Genomic DNA, 10,449 nt, shown 5'->3' with positions numbered 1-10,449 from the left:
ACATCAAAAAGCAATTATTATTATTATTTATTTTTAAAAATTACACGCCCAGTTATGGACAGCATAGTGCCAACAATGAACATCTACATCAAACAACATAGAAATAGTTACCGATAAGGACCACAGCTGTGGCGTTTCCATTGTAACTAGCATTTTTAAATATGTATAAATGCATAAACACCAAACGTACACTCTTGCTTCTCTCTCCATATATAGTTACCGGTAACAATGACACATTTTATGCAGCATTGAATTCTTAATTCTTCTGTCTCGTCACCTTACTCATATGCCTCTTCTCCGTATACTTGAATTATATTTTGCTTATTGTGATCCAAGATCAGCGACTATACTGACATGTAAAATACAGCATCTGCAACCTAGCGAGTACCAAAGTTACTGGAGAAAAAAAGGGGATGAAACGGATTCTCTCATGCAATACTATTTTTTGAAGATCCATTTTCACGTGTTCAGTCCTTAAAAGATTCATCCATAGCAAATAAGATAGTACGACAGGCTAGCTTAGAGCTAAAATTACACCAGCCGCAGTGGCCGATAAGTGCGTTTTTTTCAGTTAAGTGTTGATATCAGTAACAAACGGTCCTTTTTAAGTGACGCATTTCATTTTAGTTTACATGCTTTAATCCCTGAACAATCAGGGATGCGAAAAACAGTGCTAGGATCGACCCCTCTCTCACTCTCCGCTTGTGCTACAACTGTTTATTAATGTGATAGTCTTACAGCTTATAATTTAGGCAATCTCAAAATTAAATATCTAGCATCTCCGTGTGTGATTCCTACTGTACAAATGGCGCGTGCAGTGCTTTGCGTTTCGCGCGCACCGCTACCGAACGGGATTCCCTCGACGCAGGCAAGGCAGGATTAAAACTACAAAAGCAGTGATGAGCTCTTGCAAGCATTCATCCTGACGTATACAGTTAGCAGAGCGTGAGATTTTAATCTCGTCAGAAGAAAAAGGCCAAAAAAGCGCTTTTAAATGCGGCAGAATATTCCTGGAAAGTTCTGGCCGGTAAATGTCGTGAAGGCTCCGTTTGCTTCTGGGGAAAGACTGTTTAACAAGGCACTCGCACATGAATTCCCGATCCCATTATTACTTGAAATGCAACCTCGACGGAGCAACGCGACTCGCTTCGTTGGACGTCTTGTACCGCTCGTCTTTTTAAAAGGAGGCTCGCAAATGTTTACTTCTATTTTGAGAGTCGCCGTCTATTTCAACAGCTTGCCGATATATTTTGTCAAATCTGTGGTAATAAGCCACTGTGGATTTGAAAAGGCGCGGAGGATTTTTGCGGAAAACTAGGAACCTGTGTGACCTGCGATCGACTGGACGCGCCACGCGGCCCCTCCGCTCTCCCCGCCGCACGCGCGACCGTTATTGCACGAGAGAGAAAGACGGGGGACGTCGCCGGCGCGTAGCGTCGGGGACTTCTCTCACAGCCACAGAGTTGCCCAAGAGACGGTCGCGTCTCCTCCGTCCCTCCGTCTCACCCCCCCCCCCCCCCCACTGTCTCCCTCCCTTGCTGTTCTTGTTCAATTTGGTCCCATGGGGAGTGAATTGTTGACGATCTAAAAAAAAACAAGTTGTGCAAACTTTCTGGACAACAAATTCTTGAATGACTTGGGCAAGTTAAGTTGAAAGAACGCATTAACGTTATTTATATTTGTACATTTCCCGTGTGCATGGTGCTCACCGTTGCCATTATTGGAATTCTAAGCAGTGCTACAAAGCGAATAACCTCACTCAATTTAGTACTCAACCCACCCAGAAGTTGGCTCCACTGATTAAATATAGCTGCTTGCGTGTTGTCCTCAACGCAGGTGGGCACCATTGCAGCGACCACGCTGCCGTCGAGGTCGACCGTACGGAATGCGATACCCTCTCAGGCGATATTTAAAGTCGATATTTTCGTTGCCATTTTGCAAACATTAGCCTTGACTCAAAGATAATGGCATAATGAATGAGCTTGATTTGCAAGCAACGGGATTCAAAGTCGGGTCATTCCTTGAAACGTTCGCTTGAAAGTAGAGGCGGGATTTATTTTTGTTCCCGCATTAAGTGTTTCCATTCGAGTTTCATGGCAGAAAATCAGCACAACTTTTACATTACTTTACAAACGTCCAGCTCGCACCCAAAGCAAAGGAAATAAATAAATAAAAAAGTTTGAAATATATAATTGCTGGGACGGGTGGGCGGGTGGGCAGGTGGCAGGAGGAAATGAAAAGCCCCCGCCAGGGCTGGAATGGAGTGTAGAGCGAGAGGGCGCTGTGCGTGCTCGTGGGCCTGAGAGGGCGCGTGGGTGCAAACGGCCAACACGGCAGGGGGCGGAGGGCGGCGCGGGGTGGAAGGGGGGAGCAGAATGGGTCCAGAGTTAGGAACAGAGCAGGACGGCCATGCGGTCTAGAGGAGTGGTGTCGGTCGATGTGGGGGGGTGGGGTTTGGCGGAACCGGGCATGGACCGGTGGAGCGGCCGGCCGATGGGCGGGCGGGCGGGCGAGAGGAAACGTCACGCCGTCCTCAACTGGTCTCCGTGTGCTCCGACTTGACTTCGTCGTCAGTGGAGATGAGCTGCTCGCCGTGCCACTTCTTCATGTGCTTCTCCAGAGTGCTGTACACGCTGAAGGGCATCTGGCAGATGTCGCACTTGTAGATCTCCTTGCCCATCTGGCCGTGCGTCTTCATGTGGCGCGTCAGCTTGCTGCTCTGCGCGCACGCGTAGCTGCACAGCTCGCACTTGTAGGGCCGCTCGCCCGTGTGCGAGCGGCGGTGCACCGTCAGGTTGCTGCCGTTCTTGAACACCTTGCCGCAGTACTCGCACGTGTCGCTGCGCCGGCCGTCCTTGGAGCTGGGACGCCCCGACAGGTTGGGCGTGCTGTTGCCGCTGCCAGTGCCGCTCTGGCCGGAGTTCATGCCGTCCAGCAGCTCGCCGGGCGGCGTGGAGAAGCGCAGGCTGCCGTTCTCCGACGAGTGTTCCGAGGAGGAGGCGAACGGGGACCGGCGAGAGTCCCCGAACCCAAAAAAAGGATCCTTGCTGAGTTGGCGCGACGCGGCGTAGCCCGCCAGCCACTGCGAGTACACGTTCTCCGTGGGCAGCATGGGCGCGGGCGGCAGCTCGAACTCCTTCTCGAGCTTGATGCGCTTGGGGTAAGTGCTGAGCGGGTTGGGGCTGGAGATGGGCGGGGGGTTCCGGGGCACGGCGGTGCCCGGGAGCTGCCCGGGCGAGAACCCTCGGCCGTTGACGGGACTCTCGGAGACGTGGTTGGACTCGGCGTGGGAGGAGGGGTCCCTGTCGACGGGGCCGTCCCGCGGCGCCCTCATCGCGTCCGGCGGGTGCTCGGGCGGGGGCGGGCACTGACGCCGCTTGCCGGCCAGGATCTGCTTGAGCGCCTCGCTGTAGTGCTGCATCGGGTTCAGGCCGACGCCGTCCATCACGTCGTTGAGCGCCAGCGGTTTGCGCTCGGCCGGCTTGCCGTTGCGCTCGTGGTCGCGGCCGCCGCTCTCCGCGTTCAGGTCGAAGGCCGAGTCCGGTCGGCCCCGGCCGCGCTCCTCTTCGGCCAGCTCCTCCTCGGCATCTTCCTCCTCCTCCTCTTCCTCCTCCTCTTCGTTGTTGTCGCCGTCGCCCTCGCAGCGGTACTTACGCTCCCTCGAGCCGCGGTGGCCCTCGCTGGCGCCCGGCTCGGGGGAGCTGGCCTCCGAGCGGCCGTCCTCCGAGTTGCCGGCGGCGCCGCCGTGCGACGGCGACGAGCCCCCGGCCGGCGAGCAGGTGTGCGTCTTCATGTGCCGCTTGAGCTTGCTGGCCTGCGTGCAGGCGTGGTCGCACACCGGGCACTTGTAGGGCTTCTCGCCCGTGTGGCTGCGCCGGTGCACGATCAGGTTGCTCTGGAACTTGAACGTCTTCCCGCAGAACTCGCACGACTTGGGCTTGAGCGACGACTGCGAGGACGCGGCCGGCGAGACGGAGGCCGGCGGAGGGGGAGGGGGTGGGATGGGAGGAGGCGGGGGGAGTGGCGGGGGAGGGGGAGTGCCGAGAAAAGGCGACTTGTTCCCGGCGCCGCTACCGCCAGCCGGAAAGGGCTGCAGAAGCCTTGGCAGGGCGCCGTGTCGGCCCGGGGAAAGCGGCGGCGTCGAGTTCCCAGCAAGCTCGCGCAGCCGCCGCGAAAAATCCATCGGCAGCGGTGGTTCCATCCCGATGGGATTCAGCCTGAGCGCCCGCTCGAAGCCGCCCGGAGGGTGCGGGTGGGCGTGCGCGTGCTGGTGGGCGTGCTGGTGCGCGTGCTGGTGCGCGTGCGCGTGCTGGTGGTGGTGGTGGTGGGCGGCCGCCGCCGCCAGCGCCATGCTCTCGGCGCTCAGGCAGTCGAGCCGGTGCGGGTCCAGGTGCGGCCTGGGGGGCGGCGGGCTGAAGAGCGGCGGCGTCGGAGGCAGCCGCCCGCCGGGGCCCCCCGGCGCGCCTTCCCGGAGGCCCGGGTGGTGGTCGCGCAGCACGGGGGGCCCCGAGAGGCGCAGGAAGCTGAAGGGGTTGGCGTCGGGCAGGTGCAGGCCCGGCAAGGGGGGCGGCGGAGGCAGGGGCGGGGGCTGGGCGGGCGAGTGGGGGCCGAGCGAGGGCGGCAGGCCCGCGCGCGGCGCCAGCGGGCTGATCGGGTGGCCATTGTCCAGGTAGATGCGGAAGCCGTGCGTGTTCTGCGCGTGCCGCAGGAGGAACCAGGCCGAGGAGAAGGGCTGCTTGCACGTCGTGCACACGTAGCTGCACGGCTCGTCCTTCCCTGCGAGCGACAGCACGCACGCACGCGGGGGCCGGAGGGCCACGGTCACCTCGGCGTCGACAGAGAGGCGGGCGCGGTAGAAACGGCCGAGTGAGATTTCATCGACGTGAAATTAAAATGCTGCGCAAATTTACCCGGCTTCACCCACGCTCCCCCCCTCCCCTGTCGCCCACGTAATAATATGAATAATTATATACTCATAGATGCATCAGTTTTGGTTCATTTTGTACAAGAGTAACGCTTTGTGAGGGAAAAATACTTAACCGCAGCAACATTCGTCAGATAATGAAGTGCGCCGGTGTCTGTGTGCACGGCGTGTCCGTATTCAAAATAGGTTACGGAAAAAAGGTTAATTTCTCCCCATGCAGCTTATCTGCAATTGTGAATGTGGTCATTCTATGGTAATTAACACTTTACCTTGGCAAGTTAATGCCTTCCTCTGTCTATAGGACCTCGTATTATCACCGAAAATGTAAGTGGGCGGCGGTCTATTATTTAATTTGAAAAGGCCCCTGCTAAAATGACTTAATGATGATTTTCGTTATTGTTAAAGCCAGTCAGTATTGTTGCCACGTGTGCCGTCCCTTTAACCCACGGGGAAATATTGTCGCGAAAATGCAATTCTCTATGCGGAGGAGCGCTCACGACGCTGGCCCCGGCACGGCACCTCGATCGCGTACCGTTACCGCTCTTCAATTTGTGTTGCCTTCTTAAAAATGTCACGTGGTACACCGTGACAAACGGGGCACGTTTGGTTGCGTGATTTACGTTCGACGGGGGCTCGGGCGTGGCGATGAGAGGAGGATTCCCGCGGCCGGGGCCGCTGACAAACCCTCGCAGAAACCAAAACCGCCATCGGCCCTCATTGATCGTGCTGAGATAACGCGATTCCACAACGGAATCGAGTGAGCGCAGCGGTTACTCACTGAGAAGTACAGAAAATCAGTTTCTATTTGCGTCGTATTTCTGCCAAGAGACACGTGCGGCAAGCGGCCAAAATTAATTTCAGAGAACCCACTCCACAATCCCTTCGCAGCAATTAATGCAATACTCATGCTATTGGGCTAATTAACTGTATATGTGGTATTTGTATCCTCAATTGCTGATAATACATTTCATATCTTGGCAAAGTGATTGAAGATATTTTCAAAAGTGTTTTAAAATGCAAAGCAAAAATCTAATTGCCTGCTGGTGGAATGCATAATGCAAAGCAGAACATTGTCCATTACCGCTGTGCCTTATTGGCCCCTTCAAACTAAACTATAACCAACAGATATCATCCGAGGCATGCCGACCGTTATTGGCACGGGTTTTCAGTTGGCGGCTCGCAAAGCGTTTAAAACGGCGTTGGATACACTCTCATCAAAGCCCCCCTCCCCCCCCCCCCATTTAGCGTGACCAATAAAACAAACGCAACGCTTGACCACGTCGACTGCGAGGACTTAAAGACGCAAAATGATAATCCGCCGAGGACAGGGCCGCTGGGGAAACGCGACGGAGAAGCCGCGAGCGGTCACGAGCGAAGGTGGAGGCAACCCTTGGCGCGGGTGACAAGAGGCACAGCCAACCACAAACCACTCGACGTGGTGGTGGTGGCGGTGGTGGTGGCGGTGGCGGTGGTGTCGGTGGTGGCGGAGAAGAAACGACTCCCGCAAAGCTGTTTCCCCCCCCCCCCCCATCGTTGTTATTTTGACCACAGCCTTCCCCGAGCACGATGTCGCATTTCAAATTACGACACGGCGGCTTTGACTTGTTTTCTCTGCAGATGTCCTTCTAATCGGCGGTTGGCGGCACGTGAGGAGCCTCCTCCAGCTCCGTGGGACACGGCCGCCGTTTCGCCGGCCGCGTGTCGACCGCGTGTCAGTTGCGTGTCGGTTGTGTGTCAGTTGCGTGTCGGTTGCGTGTCGGCCGCGTGTCGGCTGCCCGGGTGGTACGAAGGCCGCCGTGGCCTCGGCTCGTTAGGAGGTCCGATTAGCAACCCCGGCGAGAACGAAGCGGCGTACGGAAGGGCGGCCGGCTGGCCGGCCCCATCGCGGCGCCACCACTCCTACCCACGGGCACAGGGCCGTTACCAATTGCAGTGGCTGTAATTTAATTCACGCTCTGCTGCTTGATTAATTTTGATACGTTATTGTTCGTTTGTTAAAACATTATTAACCTTGACCATTAAGGAATAAAATACGATGAATTATTATATCTGAAACGTTTATCGTTATCATTGTGAGTTTCCATGCTCATTCATAACTACGATAGATTTTGACTCAAGCTTTGGCTCTGCCTATGTATTGGATTTTGGTAATCTCATGCACTGTTATAAATATGCAAAAAGTGGAATTAGTCACAGAATCTGCATTCATGGACAATAAGGGAAAAAAAGCCCCCCCATTATCCATCACTATTCAAGACACCACATTCAAGCTTTGTGCGCACGCATAGAGACCCACACAAAAGACATCTTCCACAAAGGTAGAGAGAGCATCTATTCATTGTGGCGAGCGTGATTTCAGTCTTTCTATTCTGGTCACCTGTCTCTAATGCCACATCTGGTCAGTGTGAAAGATTGACCTTCACCCCTTTGGAGTCTAATGGAAAGACTATGCGAGATGAACACAAATGGGACGCACCTGCACGGGCGCGAGACGTGGGCTCACAAAGCCACGGTTTTAGCATTTCAAGTGAAAGGATCGAGAGAGGAGGGGTGGGTGGGGGGGGTTGGGGGGGAGAGAAATTAAGTTGAGATGGTGGCCTTGCCGACGCGCTGCCCTCTCCGCCACGAGTCGCCGAGACTCTTTGCCTAATTCTCCGCCGGTCGCACTGTGGCCCCGCAGCGGCGGCGCACCGTAACGTTTGAAAGGGGCCCGGACCTCTGACTTCGGCTTTCAATTCCGAGCAGGGCGCAGAAATCCACAAAACGGCCCCGATTTATGTTGTTATTTGCGCAGCGTCAGTTTTACGGTAAGCGTAATTAGTTTCCTCATCTGGAAAGAAAATGTCCCAAAGAGTATTTCTAATTAAAAGTTCACAGCTGATTTCTTTTTCTGTTCTGCGTGCGTCTTAAGAAGATATCTCATAATGTTGCTTTTATTAATTTGTTTTTGTTGGTCGTGACTGAAACGAATTTCAAAAGCGATAATTAAGAAGCGCAGAACGAATGTCGCGGTTGTGGGGGGCCCCTCCGCTCGACCGGCGCTGGCGGCACTGGCAGGAGGGCAGCGGGGACAGGGCCCCACAGACGCCAGAGCCTCGAAATTTCACTCGGCCATGGGGGCACGGACGCGGATGCGATTTGACAGCCTGCCGTGGCAAAGAGAGAGAGACTGCACCCCATGAATGATGCATGCAATTACTTTCTCCACTTAAATATACGTTGCTCGGAAGAGAACAGCCTGCAGACAAAAAGCTTTTATAGGTAACGGCTGGAGACAGCTCAAAGGGCTGGGTCGTGGTAGGCTAACTGGCTTGGGCTGTCTTGACGGAAACTGCCTTGCCATTTCTCGACTCCTTAAATGACGGCGGGAACCCCACCACGTCCTCGCGTGTGCCGCTTTGCAGCGATGATAGGTCGTTTTTTCCGTCTCATCTTTGCGTTCGCGATATACACACAGACAGGTGTACTTCCTAGGCAGGTGGGAAGCGGTTGAACATTACGTGGACAATATCGGTGGCACCTCGTATCCGAACCTGTGCCGAGCGCCCCCCTCGGTAAATTCAGCCCCAAATTAGTAAAGTGCTTGGCGTGACGTCACTCACTAGCGCAGTGACACTCACTAGCACAGTGGCACTAGCACAGTGACACTAGCACAGTGACACTCACTAACACAGTGACACTAGCACAGTGACACTAACACAGTGACACTAGCACAGTGACACTCACTAGCGCAGTGACACTCACTAGCACAGTGACACTGGCACAGTGACACTCACTAACACAGTGACACTAGCACAGTGACACTAGCACAGTGACACTCACTAGCACAGTGACACTCACTAGCACAGTGACACTAGCACAGTGACACTCACTAGCACAGTGACACTAGCACAGTGACACTAGCACAGTGACACTAGCACAGTGACACTAGCACAGGGACACTAGCACAGTGACACTAGCACAGTGACACTAGCACAGTGACACTAGCACAGTGACACTCACTAGCAGTGACACTAGCACAGTGACACTCACTAACACAGTGACACTAGCACAGTGACACTAGCACAGTGACACTCACTAGCGCAGTGACACTCACTAGCACAGTGACACTGGCACAGTGACACTCACTAACACAGTGACACTAGCACAGTGACACTAGCACAGTGACACTCACTAGCACAGTGACATTCACTAGCACAGTGACACTCACTAGCGCAGTGACACTCACTAGCACAGTGACACTAGCACAGTGACACTCACTAGCACAGTGACACTCACTAGCACAGTGACACTAGCACAGTGACACTCACTAGCACAGTGACACTCACTAGCACAGTGACACTAACTAACACAGTGACACTAGCACAGTGACACTAGCACAGTGACACTCACTAGCACAGTGACACTGGCACAGTGACACTCACTAACACAGTGACACTCACTAGCACAGTGACACTCACTAGCACAGTGACACTGGCACAGTGACACTCACTAACACAGTGACACTCACTAGCACAGTGACACTCACTAGCACAGTGACACTGGCACAGTGACACTCACTAGCACAGTGACACTAGCACAGTAACACTAGCACAGTGACACTCACTAGCAGTGACACTAGCACAGTGACACTCACTAATACAGTGACACTAGCACAGTGACACTAGCACAGTGACACTCACTAGCACAGTGACACTCACTAGCACAGTGACACTCACTAACACAGTGACACTAGCACAGTGACACTCACTAGCACAGTGACAGTAGCACAGTGACACTAGCACAGTGACACTAGCACAGTGACACTCACTAGCACAGTGACAGTAGCACAGTGACACTAGCACAGTGACACTAGCACAGTGACACTCACTAGCACAGTGACACTCACTAACACAGTGGCACTAGCACAGTGACACTCACTAGCACAGTGACAGTAGCACAGTGACACTAGCACAGTGACACTAGCACAGTGACACTCACTAGCACAGTGACACTAGCACAGTGACACTAGCACAGTGACACTCACTAGCACAGTGACACTCACTAACACAGTGGCACTAGCACAGTGACACTAGCACAGTGACACTAGCACAGTGACACTAGCACAGTGACACTCACTAGCACAGTGACAGTAGCACAGTGACACTAGCACAGTGACACTAGCACAGTGACACTCACTAGCACAGTGACACTCACTAGCACAGTGACACTAGCACAGTGACACTAGCACAGTGACACTCACTAGCACAGTGACACTCACTAACACAGTGGCACTAGCACAGTGACACTCACTAGCACAGTGACACTAGCACAGTGACACTCACTAACACAGTGGCACTAGCACAGTGACACTCACTAGCAGTGACACTAGCACAGTGACACTCACTAGCACAGTGACACTAGCACAGTGACACTCACTAACACAGTGACACTAGCACAGTGACACTCACTAACACAGTGACACTAGCACAGTGACACTAGCACAGTGACACTCACTAGCACAGTGACACTCACTAACACAGTGG

At 54.1% G+C, this 10,449-nt stretch overlaps 1 protein-coding gene across 1 annotated transcript in view; it reads right to left on the bottom strand.

The window, feature by feature from the left end:
- Positions 1-201: 201 nt before the first annotated feature.
- BCL11A (BCL11 transcription factor A) overlaps positions 202-10,449 on the bottom strand; it is a 54,233-nt gene continuing 43,985 nt past the window's right edge. The window contains 1 exon segment of the mRNA XM_061559583.1: positions 202-4,776. Coding sequence (XP_061415567.1) covers positions 2,534-4,776 — 2,243 coding nt within the window. The 3' untranslated portion in view covers positions 202-2,533.

The sequence above is a fragment of the Lethenteron reissneri genome, chromosome 25, assembly GCF_015708825.2.
Source record: "Lethenteron reissneri isolate LAM-NWPU_2019-01 chromosome 25, ASM1570882v1, whole genome shotgun sequence".
NCBI lineage: Eukaryota > Metazoa > Chordata > Hyperoartia > Petromyzontiformes > Petromyzontidae > Lethenteron > Lethenteron reissneri.
The sequence above is the reverse complement of the archived record's forward strand: the minus strand, read 5'-3'. Positions and strand labels throughout refer to the sequence as shown.